Genomic DNA, 23377 nt, shown 5'->3' with positions numbered 1-23377 from the left:
AAGAATCTCTTTCTTGAAAAACCCATATGAAGAGGAAGAAAAGACAAGCTAAAATGTGGGACAGATATTTACAAACAACATATGGAAAAAAACCCCACTAGATCTAGAATACATTGAACCCTCTTGACTCAACAGTAAAAAAGCCAACAATCCCAAGAGAAAATGAGCAGCATAGTTTACCAAAAGGATGTGTACGTGGCAAATAAGCATAACATAAAATGACCAACATCATTAGTAATAAGGGAAATGCAAATTAAAGCCATAATGGGATATTATTAAATAACTCCCTTGGGGAATAAAATAATCAACAATACCACATCCTGTTAGAAGCTGGAGAAACTGGACCACTCACACACTGTTGATGGAAATGTAAAATTAAGTGTAATATGACTCAGAATTAGTGAGCCAAAATGGTAAATTATTTTCTCATGAAAACTTGTACACCAAAGTTTACAAAAGCTTTAATTTTAACAATCAATAACTCCGATCAGTCCAGATGTCTTACAACAGATAAAAAGCTAAACGAGCTGCAGCATATGCACCATGGAACATTACTTAGTAATATAAAGGAATAAACTATTGGTACATGTACCACCTTGGATGCATCTATAGGAAATTGTGCCAAGGGGAACAAAGCCAACCCTGAAAAGTTACATTCTTTATGATCACTGAAACTTCAGAAACAGGACAGAATAGTGAATGCCAAGCTTAAAGGGAAAGGAGTGGTGGGAGTCAGGAAAGAGGTGGGTGGGCATGGTTATAAAAAAGCAACACAGGGATCCTTGCAGGACTGGAACTGTCTGTACCTGGACTAAGGTGGTGGATTCATAACTGCACAAGAACTTAACACACAGAAATGAATACAAGTAAACTGGCCAAAGCTAAATGAGAGCAGTGGATGGTAGCAATGTCACTACCACTATTTGTGATACTGTTCTCTATCAGCAGGTTTGCAAGACGTTACCATTGGGAGAAATTGGGCAAAGTATACAAGGGGTTTCTCTATAATTTTCTTACAACTGTTAGGTCTAATTAAAATTCTCAACATTTTAATGTAAAATAAAAAGATATTAAAAACAACTGAGGTAGGAGTGTCTCTTTATAACTGTTATAATTTTAAAACAAGGTCACTCTATGGCATTCATCTCATAGAGTAATGGTGTTTGAACCCCTCTCTTTAAATCAGACAGACCTGTGAATGCTTTGACCAAGATACTACAATACATAAGATGCCAAATGACTCCCAAAGGTGGGTCAGAAAAAGCCTTACAGTTTATGGCTTTCACTTCTCGGAACACTCACCCTCCTATGGCTTTCTTACAGAAGGTGATACCCTGGGGACACTGGTGGCTCAGTGGTTGAGCATCTGCCTTGGGCTCAGGTCATGGTCCCAGGGTCCTATGATCAACTCTCACATCGGGGTCCCTGCTTCTCCCTCTGCCTACATCTCTGCCTCTCTCCCTGTGTCTCTCTCATGAATAAAGAAATGAAATATTTAAAAAAAAAAAAAAGGTGATACCCTGTCTCAGAAACAATCTGCTGTGAGAAGTTTAAGCCACATAGATGTTTGAAAATATGGAGATGGTATAGAATAAAGTGTAGGAGAGAAAAAAATAGAAGAGATCATAACTATAATTTTCCCAAAAAAAGATAAAAAACATGAAATCACAGGTTCAGTAACCACACACCAATCTCATATAGAACACATACAAGTAAGACTGAACCAAAGCACACCATAATCAAATTGCTTATAAAGATACCAAAAATAAATTGAAAGCTAAAAAAACCAACACATTAAATATGGAAAACAACAACCTGTAGAGACACCTGGGTGGCTCAGAGTTAAGATCTGACTCTTAGTCTCTGCTCAGGTCATGATCCTAGGGTTGAGAGATCCAGTCCTGGGTCAGGCTCCATGCTGGGTGTGGAACCTGCTTAAGATTATCTCTCTCTCCCTCTTTGCTCTCCCCCCCGACCCCCACTCTCTCTCTCTCTAAAATAAATAAATAAGTCTTAAAAAAAAAAACTTGTAAATAATGGACCTCTTATCAGAAGGAATAGAGGAGAGTGAAAAAATTACTTAAAATGCTGAAAAAAAATGGACTACCAGACCAAAATTCTCTAACCAATGAAATATTCTTTATAAATAAAGAAAGGAAATAGAATTTGTAGGTAAAAAAAAACTGAAAGAATCCTTTGTCAGCAGATGATAACCACAACAAATGCAACAGAAGACTTTTCAGACGAAAGGGAAATAAAAGCAGATAAAAACCCTAACCCTCATATGAAATAGAAACATAGAAAATGGTACTATACATGTAAAAGACTATTTGTTCTTGAAATATCTTTAAAACATGTATAACTGTTTACAGCAAATCACCTTCGACAGTATTTTTATAGATTAAAATATAGGTAGATAGACTGACAGTGCATAAAGGATGAGGGTAGTTTAAATGAAGCCATAAAATGGCAACATTTCTATATTTAGCAGGAAGAGGCAAAATATAAATTTTAAGTGAACTGTGAAATAATAAACAATGTATATCACAATTTTTAGAGCAACCACTCAAACAAATAAGGCAAAGAGTATATAGCTATGAGAATAGCTAACTAAAAACAAAATCCTGAGAAGCCCATCTGCTTACTTTAATAGCTGTGGCCTATGGGGAAGGCTTCCAATCTAACACACATTAAGGGGCCAACTGCATACTTTCCAGGGATCAGAAAGGCTGAGGTGCAACCTGTGTACTCTCCCTCTGTCTCTGTCCAGGTCAGCTATCTCCTGAGAAGGAGCTCCTGTAAGTGTCTTTGTGCCCTGGTTTTTGCAGCTGCCACTAAATGGAAGGCCCCTTAATCACTGGGCTCTGGTGGCCAGCAGGGCTCATGTTCAGGGACTCAATGGGCACTAGCAAAGAAACCCACAGTCTCCTTACAGAAGAAACAGACAGAAACTTCCATCTCTCCCTCTTGCCCTGAAAAGAGGCATATGTGCATAATTTAAATGCTGTTTCCTGAGGACCTGGCTTCTAATCAGCCAGAATATAGGTACTGACAAGATCTTCCCTTTGGGACATGGAGAGTTCTTGGCACACCTTCAACTACTGGGAACCACAAAAAACAAAAAAAGTTGCTTCGAAAATCACAAAAATCATGAAGACAATCAAGAGTCAAAGCAGGGTTGAATGATAAGGTTCATCTCCCCTAAAAAACCATACCTTCAAGACTGGGAGAAGTGATTGTTTTATCTAATATAGAAATCAACACAAAGTATTTAAGGACCATAAGGAAACAGCAGAAAGTGCTTAAAAAAAAAAAAAAAAAAACACACAGAACAAGATAAAACTCCAGAAAAAGACCTAACTGGAACGGAGATAACTGATTTACCTAGTAAAGATTTTAAAATAATGGTCATAAAGATATATACTAAGGTCAAGAGAAGAACGCATGAGCACAGTGAGAATTTCAATAAATATAAAAAGAATTATTACCAAACAGAAATCACAGAACTGAGCAGAAAATTCAAGAGATGGGTTCACTGTAGACAAGATAAAGTAGAAGAAAGGATTAGCAACCCTAACAATAGGGCAATGAAGTTCATCCAATCAGAATAGTAAAAAGAAAAAAGATTAGAAAAGAATGAAGACACAGAAGGGACTTAAAGGACAGCATCAAATGGCCCAATATTCATATCATGGGGGTCTTGAGAGAGAGAGAGAGAGAGAGAGAGAGACAGAGACAGAGACAGAGACAGAGAAAGAGAGAGAAGGGGCAGAAAGCTTATCTGAAGAAATACTGGCTGAAAACTTCCCTAACCTTAAGAAGGAAACAAATTCCAGGTCCTGCAAACCCAAATAGTCCTGAAGAAGAATCCAAAGAAACCCACACCAAGACATATTTACTAAATTATCAAAACTTAAATGCAAAAGAATCTTATAAGCAGCAAAAGAAAAACATCTTGCTACATACAAGGAATGTATTTGGGTTATTAATAGGCTTTCAACAGTAACTCTGTACGCCAAAGGGAATGGCACAATATCTTCAAGGTGCTGAAAGATAAAAACTGCCAACCACAGATTCTCCTACTGATAAAGCTTTACAGCAGAAATAAAAGGAGATAAAGAGTTCTGCACACATTCAGTAGTTGAAGGAACTCCTCACCACCAATCTGGCCTTATGAGAAATGTTAAAGGCAGTTCCTTACACTGAAAGGAAAGCATGTTAAGTAGTAAAAAGAACACATGTGAAAGTATAAATTTCTAGGGAAAAGGTACATCTACAGGTGGAATTCTGAATAATGTAGTGCTAACAGGTTAATTATAAATATAGTATTTGTGATTTTTCGTCAAAAGACAAAAGGTAGTAGAAATAACTACAACAATAATAAGTACTATAATTTGTTAATGAATACACAAGATAATAAGATTTAAATAGGGACATAAAAACATAAATACTTAAGGGGAATAAAACTTAACTAATCAGCTTAAAATAAAATGTTCTAATTCCAAGATGTTTTATGTAATTCTCATGGTAACCACAAAGGAAAAACCTATGGTAAGTACAAACAAGACAAAGAAAGGAATCTAAACATAACATTGCAGATGTTCAAATCACAAGGAAAGTGAGCAACAGAAAAAGGAATAGCATTTTTTTAAAAAGCCACAAAACAAGTGACAAAATGCCAGTGAATCCACATTACTTGAAGTGTAAAGGGACTAAAATTTCCAATCAAAACGCACAGAGTGGTTGACTGGATACAAAACAAGACCTAACTGTATGCTGTCTACATGAAATTCACTTTAGATTTAAGGAAACGCAAGAAGTGAAAGTAAAGGAACAGGAAAAGTTATTTTATGTAAATGGAAACTAAAAGAAAGCTGGAGAAGCTATATTTATATAAGACAAAATAGTCATTAAGGCAAAAAACATAGTAAGAGAAAAAAGAAGTCATTGTCCACTGACTGATGAACAGATAAAAAGATGTGATACACATACACACACACACACACACACACACACACACTCACTGGAATATTACTCAGCCATCAAAAAGAATGAAATCTTGCCATTTGCAATGATGTGGATGGAACTAAAGGTGCTATAGTAGCCAAAATGCTAAACAAGATAAGTTAGAGAAAGACAAATATCATATGATTTCACCCAGATGTGTAATTTATGAAACCAAATAGATGAAATAGGGGAAATGAAGGAAAGAGAAAAATAAAATAAGACAAAAATCAGAGACAGAAACAAGCCATAAGAAACTCCTTTTAACTACAGGAAACAAACTGAGGGTTGCTGGACAGGAAGGGGGTAAAAGGATAGGGTAACTGAGTGATGGGCATTAAGGAGGCATGATGTAATAAGCACTGGGAATTATAAGGAAATGATGAATCACTGAACTCTACCTCTGAAACTAATAATATGTTAATTAATTGATTTTAAATAAACATTCAAAGTACATGTCAGCAATGAAAAAGAAACAAATAATCAAAAGGTACAAAATTCCAGTTAACAGTACTCCCCACATCCATGGAGGATATGTCCCAAGTGGATACCTGAGACTGTAAATACTACTCAACACCAGACATACCATGTTTTGTTCTACCCACATATACTTATGGTCTAGTTTAAATTATAAAGTATACCACAGTAAGGGATTAACCATACTAACAAAATAGAATAATTATAATAATGTATGATAATAAAAGTTATGTGAATGAAGTCTCTTTATCTCTCTTTTTAAAAATATCTTATTTATTTATGAGAGACAGAGAGAGAGAGAGAAGGGGGTGGGGGGGCAGAGACACAGGCAGAGGGAGAAGCAGGCTCCAAGCAGGGAGCCTGATGTGGGACTCAATCCCAGGTCTCCAGCAACAGGCCCTGGACTGAAGGCGGCACTAAACCGCTGAACCACCTGGGCTGCCCCTATATCTAACTCTTAAAATCATACTTTACTCACATGTGATATGAGTGATGAAGTGACATGATAAAAATGCCTACATGACGACATCAAGTGTGGTGAATAATGCAGGCATTGTTAACACAGCATTAGGCTACTAATGACCTACTGACAAACAAAAGAAGGAAGATCATCTGCCTCTGGACTGTAGCTGACCATGGGTAACTAATACCACGGAAAGTGGAGCTGCAGATATGGTGGGACAACTGTATAAGACAAGTAAGTCTCGGGATGTTAAGAACACTGTATTGTATATTTGGAAGTTGCTAGAAGAATAGGTCTTAAAGTTCTCATCACAAACACAAAATGTGCAACTCTACGTGTCTGTACACATAAATTTAGTGTGGTAATAATATGGCTTTACTTATATCAAATCATTATGCTTTATACCTAAAACTAATACATTAAATTTCTAAAACCAATATCATGTTATATGTCAATTTTATCTCAATATAAATAAATCGGTAGATAAAATGAAATGTATTCTAAAAATACAAAGAATGAAAAAGGGGAAAAAGGGATCCCTGGGTGGCGCAGCGGTTTGGCGCCTGCCTTTGGCCCAGGGCGCCATCCTGGAGACGCAGGATCGAATCCCACATCAGGCTCCCGGTGCATGGAGCCTGCTTCTCCCTCTGCCTATGTCTCTGCCTCTCTCTCTTTCTCTCTCTGTGACTATCATAAATAAATAAAAATTTTAAGAAAATTTTTTAAAAAGAAAAAGGGGAAAAATTAGGAAAAAATAGTAAAAAATAGGCATAAATACAATTGTATCAATAATTACATTAAATTTTACTAGAATTCCAATTAAAGATTTTTTTATTGAGAACAAAGGGGTCAATTATATATTGTCTTCAAGAAATATGCATTTCAAATATAAAGACACAAAAATTCAGATTAGTTAGAAACCTACATCCCTTGAAAACAGTAAGCCTAAGAAGTCTGAATTAATAACATTGATTTTATTTATTTTTTTTTTAAAGATTTTATTTATTTATTCAGAGAGAGAGAGAGATGCAGAGACACAGGCAGAGGGAGAAGCAGGCTCCATGCAGGGAGCCTGACATGGGACTCGATCCTGGGTCTCCAGGATCACGCCCTGGGCTTGAAGGCAGAGCTAAACCGCTGAGCCACCCGGGCTGCCCAATAACATTGATTTTTAACATGATAAAATTTCAAAGAAAAAATTAAAGGGGACGTTTCATAGGGATAAAAGAAAAAACTGCAGTTTTTAGTTTTAAAGGTATTGCATGCTTTCTGCTAAATTTATAATGAAGATATATGTGGGGTTTTTTCTCAATAAAGGCAGAGTTAATATTCAACACAAATGAAGGAACATACATAACATAATCTCTCAGTAAACTAGGAATAGAAGGGAACTTAACTGATCTGGTAAAAGGTATTGAAATTTTGAAGCTAACAGCCTATTTAATAGTGAAAGATTAAATGCTTTCCCCCTATAATCAGGAACAAGTAAAGGATATCTATTCTCTCTCATCTATTCAACATCATACTGTAGCTACAAACAGGGTAAGTAAAGAAATAAAAAGCATAGACATTAGAAAAAGAGAAATACTCTTATTTGCATATGACATGATGATTTACATAGAAAATCCTAAGCAATCTTTAAAGCAACTACTGTAACAAATGAATTTAATAAGTGGCTAAGTACAACATGCAAATATGCAACATGCAAACCATCTATTGAAAACTGAAACTGACCAATTTATTTTTTAAATATCCCGTTTAAGACAGCACTTAAAAAAAAATACTTAGGAATGAATTTAGCAGAAAATGTGCAAGACTTTTAAACTAAAAACTGCAAAAAGATAAAATGAAATAAAATAAAATAAAAATGAGTAAAAATAAAATATTTTTAAATAAAATAATAAAATAAATAAAATAAAATAAAATAAAATAAAATAAAATAAAAAGGTAAATTTTGCAAACCTTAATAAGTCGGGAGAACTAACATATATGTATTGGAAAATTTATTAGTATTCTCAAAACACCACTTCTCACCAATTAACCTATTGATGCCTATCAGAATCCAGGGCATTTTTTGTTTTTAGAAATCTGACATAGTGATTTTAAAAATTTCTGGAAATAAAAAGGACCTAGAGTATCTAGAGAAGCCTTGAAAAGAAACCAAGATAAAATCCTTATACTACTTATTAGATTTGCTATAAAGGTACTACTTGATTAATAATTATAAATTAACATGGAACAAATAAGGCCAAAGAAATGGAAAACTTATCTTCCTTAACACAGTAACAAGATGCTAAACTTTAAAGCATTTCATAAAAATAACTGTATTAGTTAATTCAAGTTCTTATCATTTATTATTTGATGACATTTTATTTTTATTGTTGAATTTCCTAAATGTAATGGGTGGATCTGATGTGTTCAATAAATAGCTAAATGCTTACTTACACACTGAGCATGTTCATTTTTTTTTTTAATTTTCTCCAGCCCCACATAACATACCTTAGACAGTCTTTTGTAACATACCTTAGACAGTCTTTTGGAAGATTCACAATTATGGTCCACACATGGCTTAGGTCCTTTTTCAGTGTCTAGAGATGAAACTGAGAAAATACAGTATATTTTATAAAGGGCCCCAAATCTATATCACAGTATTAAAATTGGCTTTTGAAATATAAAATAGATCATTTATCTAATATTTCTCTTCCAGTAATAATTAAGCGTTTTTCTAATGTTACACTAAATCATTTAGATATAAATCTAAGCCAAAGGTTTGTTCTATATAAATCAGGAAACCCTCATGATTGCGATGAACCTAAGACTTAATGATAATGATTGTAACAATAATAACAATGATGATTTTAATGATGAGAAGAAAGATTAGAGCAGAAACACATGAAATAGATAATAGAAACATCACAGAAAAGCTTCACCAAACTAAGAATTGTTTCTTCAAAATGTAAACAAAATTTTCAACCCCCTCATGAAACTAACCAAGGAATAAAAATAGGGCCCAAAGCAACAAAATTATAAATAAAAAAGGAGTCACTATAACTGATAACACAGAAATTCAAAGGATCATTAAGAGACTACTGAGAATAACTACGTACCACTTAACTGTACAACCTAGAAGACATAAAAACTTGTAAAGTCATAAAATTCAAAGAGAGAATAGATGACAAAGATTTCCACTAAATAGCTTTCTAAATTATGTCAACTTAATTACCACAATTCTAAAAGTTTTAGTTACTTCTCACTATTGGTCAAAATACATTTAGAAAAACTGATTTCTAGCCCTAGGTCTAGCACTAATAAACACAGGCTATTATTTAATACCTCCATGAGACCCACTCTCTGCTCTGTAAAACAAGAGACTAAATATTATGATTGTCATTCTTTCTACCTATAAAAATATTATTTAAAATACATCAATCTTAACTATCTAAGCTCTGTATAATATAACCACAAGCAATGACTAGTTGACTGTCCCCAAATTCTCTATATGTCTTACCGATTAAATTTTCTAGAATGTTCCCCAAATATACCCCATGTTGTCTGTATACATGACTTTAAATTGCTATTTTGCATGGAATTCTTTTAAAACACCAATAATGTTTCATGGACCTCCTCAACTGTTCATCTCCTAATGACATCTTTATGTACATAGAACCCACAGAGTACCTAGAATCTCTGCCATAATATTTACATAACCTGTACTACTGTTATATATTTTCTTTTAACTAGAATATGACTTTCTTGAAGACAGATCCTTGCTCATATTATTGACATTTGCCTAATATGTTATGTAAAATATATTAGATGGATAAGCATTGATATGATGAAGATAATAAAACTGACCACAAAAGTATTAATAATGCAGAATACACTTGCAGAAAACTGGGAAATCCTCATTTTTTCAATATCCTTTTTAAATATCTCCCCAAACCAGTACACACATGAAATTTCTGTGTTGCCATTTGAACTGATATCACAAAGTATTATAAAATATCACAAAAAAGACAACATATAAAATATAAAATCAAAGTGATTTTATAAAATCAAACAGAACAGATGTGAAGCTAAAGCAGACCTCCCAAAAGGGCTGTAGATTTGGGGGGAAAAAAAAAAGTTTTTGTCAATGGACTATTTTTTAAATCCTTTTAAAATGAAATCATCATAAAACCAGACCCAGGAAATGTAGAATCTCTAAGATTCATAGATCAAAAATATACAGTGGAGTTACGGAAAGCATTTTCAAAATGTAGCCAAATATTTAAAATATTATTTACCTAAGATAAAGCTTTTGAAATTACCAAATATTTAAAATATTTAAAATATTATTTAAAATATTACCATTTGAAATTACCGTTCATTAAGTAATTCAGAAGATGGTAGACCAGAGTCTATATGTATTATAATATGATTGAGATCAAATCATATGAAGGTACACAATTACATTTTTAATTTGAATCCTTATAAAAGTTTAAAGCAAATTTAAAAATCCATCAAAATCTACTATCTATTAAACTAAAGCAAAATTGTTAGAAACAACACAGAATCCCCAGAAATTATCCAGTCTTCAGAGTCAGTACAGATAGTGATTAACCATGTCATTAACACCTAGAATGTTTAAGTTATAATCCAGTACTAAAGGTAGTAAAGCCAAAAGGCAGTATACTACTCCCCCACCCCCTGCCCCATGTTAGGCAAACCACATAATACTTACACTGTCTAGATCAGTTTACTCAATTAGCTCTCTGGATCTGAGAGAGCACAACTTCTTCCTGAACTCCTGCCTTCTTTGATATACCTGCTTTACTTAGGTTAGATGGTTAACCTCAACCTGTATGAAACTATGTACCCTCTTTGTCTTTTTATATGAAACTTTTTACAAAATTTAAAAATAAAAAAGAAATGACACCTGTAAAATGGCGAGGTAGGATACCTCAAGCCACATCCTACCACAGGAACGCTGACAAACAAGACTCAAAACAGAATCAAGTATGTTGAAACTCTGGAAAATAGCTAAATTTTTGTAACTGAGAAAATGCTGAGTCACCAGAAATTGACCTCCGCACAAAACAAAGAATCTTTTTATCAGAACACTAGCTAACATCAAGCTAAAGGACATCAGACATCACATACAACAAGGAATATAGTCTTTACAAAGGTAACTTAGATGGATCACTAAACAACTACAACACACACAAAAGAGGTAAAAGAATCTTATTTCATGATTACTACCTGTTAGAATATTAAAAATGTACCATTTAAAAAATATATATAAGGAATGTGAGGAAAGAAGGGTATGAACCAACATTCAAAAATAATAATACTTAACAATTCATCCCTGAGGAAGCACAGAAATTGGAATTACTAGACAGACTCTATGTCAACTGTTTTAAATATACTCAAAAAGCTAAAGGAAATAATAAGCACAGAACAACAACAACAAAAAGGAAAATGGTTTCACAACAGAATATATTAATAAAATGAAAGATGATATAAAAAGAAACTAAACAAATTCCGGAACTGACAGTTACAACAACTAAAATGAAGAACTCACCATAGGCTTTCAATTAGAGTTGATCTTATGAAAGAATCAGTGAACTTGAGGATAGGTAAACTGAAATTATCCAGCTAGAGGAGCAGAAAGAAAAAGCAGAAAAAGAAATGAAAGCCTAATAACCCCACCACGTACGCATAACAGAGAAAAAAAGGAACCGAAAGGACATCTGAAAAAATAATGCCAGAAATGTCCCAATGTGATAAAAGACATGTATTTATGTATTCAAAAAGATCAATGGAATTCAAGTAGCATAAAGGCAAGGATTTGGGGTGCCTGAGTAGCTCAGCTGGTTAAGCATCTGCCTTCAGCTCAGGTCATGATCTCAGGGTCCTGGGATCAAGCCCCACATCAGGCTACTTGCCTCTCCCTCTGTCCCTTCCCCTGCTCATGCTTTCTCTCTTTCTAATAAATAATTTTTTTAAAAATCTTTAAAATAAAGTCAAGGAATTCAACAGTGAAACACATTATAACCAATCTGTCAAAAATCAAACAGAGAGATTATCTTGAAAGCAGAAAGAGAGAAGAAAAAGAGGAACTTGTCACTTACTACAAGTCCATAGTAAGATTAACAAATGTCTTGTAAAAAAAGAAAAGAAAAGAAAACAACAACAACAAAAACTACGGAGGTCAGAAGGCAGTGAGATAACATATTTAAAGTATTAAAAGAAAAAAGCTTTCGACCAAGAATCCCGTATCTGGAAAAATATCCTTCAGAAATGAAGAAGAAAGTAAAATATTCCAAACACAATGTTTAACATTATTAGCCAGTAACAGGATGACAGATAGTAATTCAATGCTGTGCAAAGAAATAAAGAATAGTGATAAAGTCAACTCTGCAGATACAAGGCAATATTGTTGTATTTTTACTCTTTTAACTCCCACTTTTTTCATGCATATGATTAGAAATAAATACATCAGATAATAATTCTAAATCTGTTAGTGGTAAACAATAATGTAAACAATAATAATGCAATGACAAAGACCATCATAGAGAGGAAGGAGTAAACCAGGCTAGTATTAATTCAAACAATATAGTTATATATTTAAGTTATTAACTGTAAAACTCAGGATAGCTGCCAAGATAATAACTGGAATATATTCAGAAAAGAAAATGAAAATAAAATCAAAATGCTATTTTACAGTCTATTAAACCCAAGAAAAATCAGTAACAGAGCATTAAGAAAAGAAAAAGGATAAAAGAAAACTTCTGGTTCGGAGTCCCACATGAAAGGCACTCGGATGCTATCACTCCTGTCCTCACAAGAAAAGCTGTAAACAGACTCACAAACTTTTCTTTGATTTAACAGATAACTGAGGTCTCAGGGAAAACTGCTGCCCACAAAACGGTAGAGAGAAAAAGGTGTTTATAGAGAATTATTGCTTATGAGGAACAGACGCACCAGAGAAAGACCCTGATAGGGAAGCAGGAAAAAACCAGCAACTGAGAATCTGTTGAAGGCTCGCAGTGAGAAAGCCCAAGTGTTAAAAATTCCAGCTCACAGGGTCCCCCACGCTTTCATGAGTCCCAAGACTTCTCTGGGAGGGAAGAGAAAACAAATCCCCTTGTACTTCTAGCATGAGGAGGAACAAAATAAACATTCTGAAATGTACCAAGAGTACTCACTTGTCTTCAATAAAAGCCTGCCCTTAAGGAGAAGTATTTTTCCACAGCTTAAGCACCTGGAGGTTTGCCAAAGTCTAAAGGACCTTGCAAATTGGAAATGTCCAATTCCAGCTACCTGTAGGCTTCCAGTGCAAACCAAGAAAAAGGAGGAAAAACACTGCTGAAGGTTTCAGACCAAAGATCTAAGCTCTCTGAAATCCTGAGATCTGATTGTTGGGCCACACAATGCTTCTGCTGCCTCTACTAACTACCAGCACATCAACAGGACATCATACAAACCAGGAGATTACAAGAGAAGGATTTTAAGTCTCATACTTTACTTAGGAAGATGACTTTGGGGAAACTCAAAGACAACAAAGCAGACAAAGATAAGCATATCAGATATTTTTAGCCCCTGAAGCCTATAGTTTTTGTAAATAGCCCAAATCCTAAACAATAGCCCAAATCCTAAACAAATAAACAGAAAATGTTACAATAAGACATACCTAACTCAGTTCTTACTATGACGTACATCATATCCAGTTTTCAATAAAAACTTGCAAGAAATACTAAAAGACAAAAAAACGTTTAAAAACACAGCAAGCAGGTTGCCTGGCTGGCACAGTAGGCTAGGCATCCAACTCGTGATGTTGGTCATGACTTCAGAGTCATGAGATTGAGCCCTGCATCAGGCTCTGTGCCTAGTGCAGAGTCTGCTTGAAACTGTCTCTTTCTCCCTCTACCTCTCCCCCGCAGCTCACACCCTCTCTTTCTCAAATAACTAAAATCTTAAAAGAAAAAAGAAACAACAGCATTATAATCATACTCAGATAAGGCAGAGATGTTGACATTATTAGACTGGAAATTTAAAATACCTATGACAAGATGCAAAGGGCTGTAATGGAAAAGGTAGCCAACATGCAAGAATGGATGGGTAATATAAGGAGAGAAATTAAAACTCCAAGAAAGGGGGCAGCACAGGTGGCTCAGAGGTTTAGCGCCGCCTTCAGCCCAGGGCCTGATCCCGGAGTGTCTGAAAATTGCAAAGAGACTTTTAAAAGTTCTCACCACAAAAAAATAAGATAAATTGTAACTATTTTACATGCACACACACACATCAAATACTTATGTTGTACCTCTTAAACTTACATATTGTTATATGTCAATTTATTTCAATAAAGCTGGAAAGAAAATAAAATCTGGATAAAGAACTTGAATATACTTTTCTCCAAAAAAAAAAAAGATATACAAATGGCCAAAATGCACATGAAAAAATGTTCAACATCATTAGTCATTAAAGAAATGTATATCAAGCCCACAAGGCCTCATTTCTATTGTGTATCATCTCTTTTATAGGTTCAACTTTACTTTCAAGGTCTTCTAAGGATTCTTAAATGCCTATTAATTGCACCTGTGAAGCACTCTAGGTACAAAAGTCTCATAACTCATGAATGCAAATACTATTCCTTGAAGAGCTAAAGCAAGAGTCTAACTGTGATAACTTTGTCTCCTTGGCTACAAAATAACTTTCAAAATTTTTCTGGAGGGGAAGAAAAGTGGTAAAGAAGATAAAGATAGTAAAAATGAGGTTGAACTTCTCGTTCTTTTCCTGTAAAGCTTTACAACTCTTAGTTGTGTCTAAAAATTCAATCAGAGATGGCCAAAAACAAAACAAAACAGAAAAGTGGAGAAATGAGTGGGTACAATACAACACCAGCAGTGAACAAATCAAGGACAGAGTAAGGAAGAAAGGAAAACAGTAAGCAATATCATTTGAGATGGATAGAAGATGGAGTCCTACTGCCATGGGGACTCAATAAAAACATAGGGATAGTTATTCTGCAGTGTTTATTCATAAACAGACCCTTTTATAAGTATTGGTACAAAATCAATTCTTCGCTTTCCAGAAAACACTGGGCCTCCATTCTGCATCATTAGGAAAAGCACTGTAAGCCCTTAGAATGGTCCTACTGATCTATAATATTAACTCATGTTATCAGAATTAGGTTCTTTTACAAATTAAATCTTCGTAACAGTTAAATATACAGACAGGCATTTCCTTATTTTAAATTTCATTCTCTAGTAAATTATCACAGCAAAGGTTAGTTATTTGAGAGCTGTTACCATTACAAGCTAGTTATTTCACTAAGTACATGAATCCGAATTTTATTTTGAGGCCTATCAGACCTAAGCCAAAGTAGAGAACATTATAATACTCAGATCTATAACATTTACATTTAAAAAATGCTGCAGATAATTCATGTCTTCAAAATTTGCTTTTTGCTTTTAATTTGTTTTCTTTAAAAAATTATATATACTTACCTGAAAACGTAAAGAACAATTCATTTTGCAAACCAGCTCTTTGCATTTTAACACGATGGCACTCCGACTTCAGTAAAGAAACTTCACATGAAAGGTCAAGAACCAATTTGCTTAAAATCTGAAGAAGTTTCTTCTCAAAAGAAATATTATAGATACTGTTGCAGGGAGCTGCATGATATCGAGCTGTGAACTGGTAATAATAATGAGGCTCACGATATGCTGTAAAAAATTAAAGAATAACACAAAAGTGGTTATTTAAACAGTTAAAATATATTGCAACTGTCGAAAAGAAATGATTACTTGTAATAATTTCATAGTATTTTTATATCCATCCTAAGAAAACTGAAGGATACAAGAATTATGCCAAATATCCAATCCCTATGGTATCAAAATTAAGATTCTGAGCACCTGTGTGGTTCAGTCAGTTAAGCATTTGATTCTTGATTTCAGCTCAGGTCAGGAGTTGTGAGGCTGAGCCCTGTATTGGGCACCATGCTTGGCAGGAAGTCTGCTTGAGATTCTCTCCCTCTCCCTTCTCTTGAAAAAATAAATAAATCTTTTATGTTTCTCATAAATCTACCAGTTTTATTGAGTTCCATTACAATATCTGAAACTGAGAACATTTTTTTCTTAAGCACTTCAAAATCTCACTGAAATAAGAAAATATATAAATATGACAGGAAATCCATAATAATTATATACATATCATGTAACCACATTTTCTAACACAATGACATCAAAATAAAAATCAATAATTAAAAATCCATCAAAAATTTTAAAATAAAATACTACAATACTACTAAATAACAAATGGCATATCCAATAAAGTAATGATGATGAAAAATGTTCTTAAAACAATTATAGTAGCAGGACATGACAGTTGGAAAAATGGTACAAGACCACTTCCCAATGACAGTGATGTAAATTATTTTCAGAAATCAACTATTTATAGCCTCTGAAATGGTCCTAATGGTCCTAACAGAGGTTCCCAGAAAAAAGAAAGACATAGTTTCCCGAACATAAGTCATGTTAGGTCCCAGCCATCTTATGAAAGGGTATAGGAAATAACAGCCTGTAACAGGCCAGGAGACAGCCTAATCATATCAGAGACAATAAATTAGTGATAAAATTCCCAGTGCTGGTTAGTTATGACAACTATCTCAATTAATTATGAGCAGACAGCAGTTCACTGCATTTTTTTTTTCTATCACCACCTTTTAGAAGAATCTCTGCTAAAACTTCGAAGCTCCAAAAGAACTGAGAGATCTAGTCCAAGCCACTCATTTTGCAGTCTTGTACACTATTGCTCAGGGAACTCAAAGTAATTTAAACACATTCTTTTGGGTGAGAGTAGGCGAAAGGATGTTATTTTACCCAGGAGGTAAAATAACACTGGCCTGCAACACAATCCTTGACCAATCCACAGGGTGGTGGCTAAGGTCCTGGTTGGGGAGGAAGCAGTGTCTGTACACACTAGGGAAGGCTAAATATTTTCTTGTAGTAAACAGCCAGTAAATGTTCATCAACTATTATCTACTACTTTTCTTGATAACAGAAATAATTATTGTGGAAAGACAAACAAAAAATTTGTAAGCAGACAACCAATCACAAAAACTCCCAGTGCTGATTTCACCGTGAGGTCTGTTATGCTCACTCTTGAGTTACTTTCAGTCAGGGGCTTTTAGGATCTAAAACCCTCTGAGTGCTCAGACACTGGACCCACCTGAGCCCGAGAACCGATGACACCCACCCCTGCTGGCCCTAGGACTCAGTCACCTTGAAATGACCTTGCCCCAATTCCATGCTGTATTCCCCCTGGAGCAAGCCCCTTCATGAACATGGACACACCCTCAGATTATAGATTCCCCAATTTTCTTGTTCCAGGACACACTGCCGTGGGTAAGATCCTCAGTGTTCTCCTTACTTGTTGCAAGCAAAATCCTTCCTTCCATTCTTTGGCTTGGTTGTGTCCTTTGGCTTAACACCCACCAAGAGGGGAACTGGGTTTTGAATAACACTTGGAGCAAAGAAAAAAAGTGGAAAAAAAAAAGACATTTATTCAAAAAAATCTACTAGAAGTTGGTAAGAACAGGGAGTCTGGGGATTTGAACCCAGACCTCCCTCCCTCCCCTCAGCTACTCCAGACTGGTGCAGAAAGGAACGTGGGGTGCTCTCTTCCCCCAGCTCCCAGGCAGTAGCCTCCCAGGAGGGGCAGGATGGCAGTACTTCTGACCACAGCTCTCTGTTGCTGAAGTGAAGCTGCAGTTGACACACTGGAGGGGGAGGACTCCTCTCGTCCTCCCATCGGCATTCTGTGACACAGAGGCTCAAACCCAGCTGCAGCAATGCTGGGAATCCCTGGACGCTCACAGCCCTTGCAGTTTATGGTGTGAAGGCTGCACAGCAGGAACAGCCAACAGAGGAGTCCACAGAAGCTGCTACTATTCCCCGCTCCCCACTAAGCTCCTAGAGTAAGATGGCTCTCAACAGGAGCACAGCACTGTGCCCACTCAGCTCCAGGGCTGCAGGTCAGAGAATCTGCCAAGGGGCAGGAGCAGGCTGCAGAACAGAGTTCAGAACCTTTTCTCAAAGGAACAGACATCACTTGAGATAAAGTGCAGGGAAGTCTCAAAAACAGCAGAGGTTTAGTGAAAGACAAAGGGGTGGGGGAATTTATAGATTCATCTGCTAAGTAGGTGAGTAAGAGTGGGGCTAGTCTGTCAGAGAGCAACACTGGAAGAGTCAGCTGGGAGGCGCTATCCCGGGTCAGAAAAAATATCACACACTCACCTGGGGAATATCCCTTCAAAGGAACCCAAATTTAACCAGATCAGTCTTCGGAGGAATTTATGCCCAAGGCATTGTTGAAAACAAAAGATCCATCAAACTACTGTGGGTACACCTCAGCTGCACCTTCCTAAAACAGACTCGGGGAAGGGGCGTGGTCTTCACGTTATGGTAGGTGAGGAGTGAACTCCACAGAAATGATGTAGGCACTTGCTAAGCAAAAAACATGAAATAATTATAGCAAGCCTGGGGAGGGCAGGGGTGTGGGTCCCTACCCAGAGTTCCTACACTATCTAAAAAGTCCAGTTTGTGGAAAAAATTTGAGTCAAGCAAGTAAACAGGAAAGTATGACTCATGTACTGAAAAAAATAGGAACAGTAACTATTTGAGTAAATGACAGATGTGGGACTTAAAAGATAAAAATATCAAAGCATTCAATATTTATAAATATTATAAAACAGGGGCGCCTGGGTGGCTCAGTCGGTTGAGCATCCAACTCTTCGTTTCGGCTCAGGTCATAATCTCAGGGTCACTAGACTGAGCCTTGCTGAGCTCCCCACTGAGCATGGAGCCTACTTGAGATTCTTTCTCTCTCTCCTCATCTACCCCTACCCCTGGCTCATGCACATGCTCACTCTACTTCTCTAAAATAGAAGGAAAATGTTAAAAAAAAATTAAAGGATATTATGATTAAAGATGGAAAGCATATGACAATCTCATATCATATAGAATATCTATAAAGTTAGAAACTATAAAAAACAAACCAACTGGACATTCTGCAGTTGAAAACTGAAAGCACTGAAAGGAGAAATGAACCAAGGAGCTCAGCAGGAGATGTGATCTAGCCAAAAAATGAATCAGCTAAAAGCAATTCTTCATAATGAGAGAACGTGACCCCAGTCAATAATGTGAATCTACATCAAAAAAACAAAGTGCCCCAGTAAAGGTGATTATATAATTATAAGGTAGTATAAGGGCATATTTCTTCTACTTTTTTCCTCTTTAAGGATTTAAAAAGCAATTGTATACAAGAAATCTGCATACGATGTTAACACCAATCCCCTTTTTGGGGCTACAGAAAGGACTACAGATGGCAGCTTGATACATGGGAGCAAATGATGAAAATCAAAATGATCAACAAAATGACTAAATGTTTAAACCTATAAACATACACTTTCCCTCCTTTCTATTTCTGGCTTCTCAAAAACACACAAAACTATATAAAGTAGGGGCACAAAACAATCTTCATTAAAAAAGAATAGTAGGAGGAATCACTACTTGGTATTGAATGTTTCTATGTACTTATATTAACTAACTATTAGCAAGGAAGAAATTAGAGAACCCAGAAACAGGGGATCGCGTTGGTGGTACAGTGGTGAGCACAACTGCCTTCCATATGTTCATAAGACATGTTCGACGTCCATAGACACGAGGTAAACACTAATGAAAACCACAATGAAGTATCACTTCAGACTCATCAAAATGGTTAAAATAAATTACAACAACCAATACTGACCGGTGAGGACAGAGAAGCTGCTGCTGGTCAGAACGTAAAATGGCAAAGCCACGGTGGCAAAGAAATTGGCAATCTCTTGTAAAACTAATATGTAACTATCACATGATCCATCCAGTGCACTTCGGGCATTTATCCCACAGGTAAAAAACCTCTATCTACACAAAAAACTATACATAAGGTTCATAGAAACTTTATATGTTACAGGCCAAAGCCTGAAACAATCCAGATATTCTTCAGCAGGTGAGGGATGAAAAAGAGTCTAGCACATCTGTGCTATGGAATACAGCTCAGAATAAAGGGAATGGATAATAAATGTACACAACTTAGATGAATTTCTAGAAAATTAAGCCAAATGGAAAAAAACAATCCCATAAAACATTATACTATATTCCTGCACTCATATAATAGTTTGGAAGTGATAAAGTCATAGAATTGGAGGAAATTGTGGTTGTCAGTCATAACGAGATGGTAAGAGGGAAATGGCTGAGTGTAAAGGACAACCCGGAGTATACTTCTGCTGCTGGTGTTGCTCTGTATCTCAACTGTAGCGTGGATACGTGAGCCTACACCTGTGATAAAGCCTAAGAGAATTAAATACACACACACGAAGGAGTACTATAAAACTGAAGGAATCTGATTAAGGTTGGTGCTCTACATAAACTAAGTATCTTGGCCCGATAATGTGCTAGATGTTCACAAGAAAGCACTAAAAGGGGAATCCAGGTAACACATACATGGGATCTCTCTATTACTTTTTACAACTACACATGAATCTATAATCATCTTGAAATAAAAATTTTAATTAAAAAAACATAGGCCATGGGTGGTTCAGTTGGTTAAGTTTTCTACTCCTGATTTTGGCTCAGGTCATCATCTCAGGGTTGTGAAATGAAGCCCCATGTCAGGCTCCATGCTCACACTGGAGTCGGCTTGAGATAATCTCTCTCCCTCTGCCTCTCCCTCCCTTTGCTTGCCCTTTCATTCTCTCTAAATAAACAAAATCTTAATAAAAAAATAATTTTAAAAAACACAAGCCAGCAAAATAAATACAGGAAACTTTTTACTTTTTAGGTATAAAGAACAACTTCTTAGAAAAAAAAAATCAAACCAAAAAAATCACAACTCAAAAAAGTAACGGTAAAGCTCACTACAAAAATATTTTAATCTTCTGGGACATAAACATAGTGAGAGGCAGGCAGAAGGTCCTGCAACATGATAGAGAAAGTACTGGTATCCAGAACGATAAACTCTATCAATTACTGAGAAAAAGACAAACCATCCAAAATAAAAATGGCATCAACACTGAAAAAGTAGTATAATCTAAGTGACAAAAATATTCTTAAATGCTCGAATGTACTAATTAAGGACGGCATCTTAAAAGAATGAGTCACTATATACCCATGGTCTTGCCATATTTAAATCTGAGAGTAATTTTCAGTGTTGTGTTATTTTTGTTACTTTCTAAAATTTTACACATCTTATATATAAAAATGTAATGTAATTATAAGTGAGTTTGGTTCTTCTGATTCAGGGAAGCTTGCTCAGCACAAGCCAAAGGAATCTCAGAGGATGAGGTCTTCGTGTACTGCAGCGGGGTATTGGTTGGTCCGCTCTGGGTAGGAAAACTGGCAAAATCCAGCAAAATAACCCCGAATACTCTGTCGAAGGCTTTGCCTTACAAAATTCTTCTTATAAAAATACGGACACTTTAATTTCCATTATATGACACAAAAATACGTGTGACCTTGTGGTGAGCAGAGCAGAATGCTTACAGCTGTCAAGTCGCCATGCTGTACACCTGAAACTCATGTAACACTGTGTCGCCTACACTAAAAAATAATCATAAAGCCCATTTATATACCAAGGGTACATAGAGAAGAACTTTTATTTTTTCAAAAAAGATAAAAAGGGATCTGATTGGCTTTTGTACCTGTACAATACAAATTAACTTTGACTTTTGCTAAAATCCACCAACTGACCTAACTCCATGGACCTAATCAATACAGGGGCTCAAATTATGGTTACACCTGGGGTATCAACTAAATTTAAACATTTTACTCTCTGTTATCTTAGAATAATACATGTAGAGAAAAAGAAGTATGCCTCACTTTAACTGGAGCCTTGCCTAAATTTGCCATAGTCACGGTACTCACTGCCTTAAAACAACCCATATTGAGCACAGATGCTCTAACAGAAGCAAAATTAAATTAAATTGAGTATTTAGCATTTGTAATTGGCTTCATAAAATGGGATCTCAGAAACGCTCAGGTAATTAATTATTTGGGCCAATCTATATATTGGATCATAGTAATAGAGTCTAACATATATTATTAATTTTTTAAAAGATTTTATTTGTTTATTCATGAGAGACACAGGAAGCAGAGACACAGGCAGAGGGAGAAGCAGGCTCCTTGAGGGGAGCCCAATGTGGGACTCGATCCCAGGACCCCGCTGGGGTCATAACCTGGGCTGAAGGCAGATAGATGCTCAACCACTGAGCCCTGCAGGCGCTCCATAGAGTCTAACATACATTAAAAAGGGATTTCTAGGATTAAAATCTATTATATCAAAACTAGTTAATAAAGAGGTGATTATCCCCATCATTTCTCCATCTGATAGCCTAATTTTTCCTGTTCTTAAATCTGGAAAAAATAAAGTGTGCCTCATGGTGGAAGACTATGAATAAATAAATACATATATACATAAGTACATACACACGTGCATGCATACATATATACAGAAGGTGTGTAGTCTGTGTGTTTACACACAAATAGGCTGGAGACAGAGACAGACATACACATAAGTGCAGAAAGGAGGGGGAGGGATTTATTTAAATGCTCCATATAGTACTGTCTGGAGTAGGGAAAATTTGAAACAAACTCAAGGATCATCAACTGAGGACTGCTCAGATCTGGAAAACTGTATGACCATTAGAAAGATAAAAGTGGGTCTTTGTAATGAAATGGCACTAAATTATGTGATCTGCTTTAAGCACAAAAACAATAGGTCGCCCAAATCAGGGTTTATTAAATGAGGTTTCATCCTCCTGGCACACAAGGATAAAAACAACTGCAGAATCAGAATTCCTAGGGTCACAGCTGAGTCTCCCCAAATTCTCAACAGTGTGGCTTGGACCAAGTCACTTAACCCCCTGGTGCCCCAGTGTGTATCCACAGATGGAACACAGCACTGTCTACTGTCTACAAACAGCACTGTCTACAAACCACAGAGGTTTGTCGTGGGGATTAAAAAAGTAGAATACACGTAAAGCACTTCCGACAATGCCTTGCACAAGCATTGCATGCGTTTTATTGTTAGTAGAACTACACCCTAAAAACACAGCGCTGCCTGGCACCGATGAGCGACGCTCATCGTTCCTATAAACTAGCATTTATCTGAGGCACGGCCACAGTTGTCAGCTTATACCTACGAGATTACAATTGGTATAGACAAGACCCCTGAAATAACAAGATGGAGAAAACTATGTAACGAAACAAAAGTGAAGCATGACTGATTCAGAAGTTGAAATAAATTTTTGCCTAAAAAAGTTAATATAATTTCTCATAAAAAAATTATGTCTTTCTTTGGATATATGCGATAGTGGTTTTTTCAGTGACCCAAATTGTCAGGAAACCACTA

The 23377-nt window shown here is 35.8% G+C and overlaps 1 protein-coding gene and 1 long non-coding RNA gene across 8 annotated transcripts in view; both read right to left on the bottom strand.

Moving 5' to 3' along the window:
* The window catches only part of ZPBP (zona pellucida binding protein), an 88136-nt gene that overhangs the window by 48528 nt on the left and 16231 nt on the right, over positions 1-23377 (bottom strand). For all 7 annotated transcript variants that reach the window (XR_012014387.1, XR_012014388.1, XM_072791768.1 and 4 more), the window contains exons 5-6: positions 15436-15654; positions 8468-8544 (exon numbers count right to left, since the gene is read on the bottom strand). Coding sequence is in view for 5 of the 7 variants with exons in the window: in XM_072791768.1 (XP_072647869.1) it covers positions 8468-8544; positions 15436-15654 (296 nt within the window). In the remaining 2 variants the exon portion in view is untranslated. The remainder of the gene's footprint in view (positions 1-8467; positions 8545-15435; positions 15655-23377) is intronic.
* On the bottom strand, positions 10668-13100 carry LOC140613211 (uncharacterized). Its single transcript, XR_012014389.1, has 3 exons — positions 12911-13100; positions 11508-11581; positions 10668-10759 (listed from the first exon to the last, which is right to left on the bottom strand). It is a non-coding gene; the product is annotated as an uncharacterized lncRNA (long non-coding RNA).

This window comes from Canis lupus, chromosome 21 (assembly GCF_048164855.1).
Source record: "Canis lupus baileyi chromosome 21, mCanLup2.hap1, whole genome shotgun sequence".
NCBI classification, from domain to species: domain Eukaryota; kingdom Metazoa; phylum Chordata; class Mammalia; order Carnivora; family Canidae; genus Canis; species Canis lupus.
The sequence above is the reverse complement of the archived record's forward strand: the minus strand, read 5'-3'. Positions and strand labels throughout refer to the sequence as shown.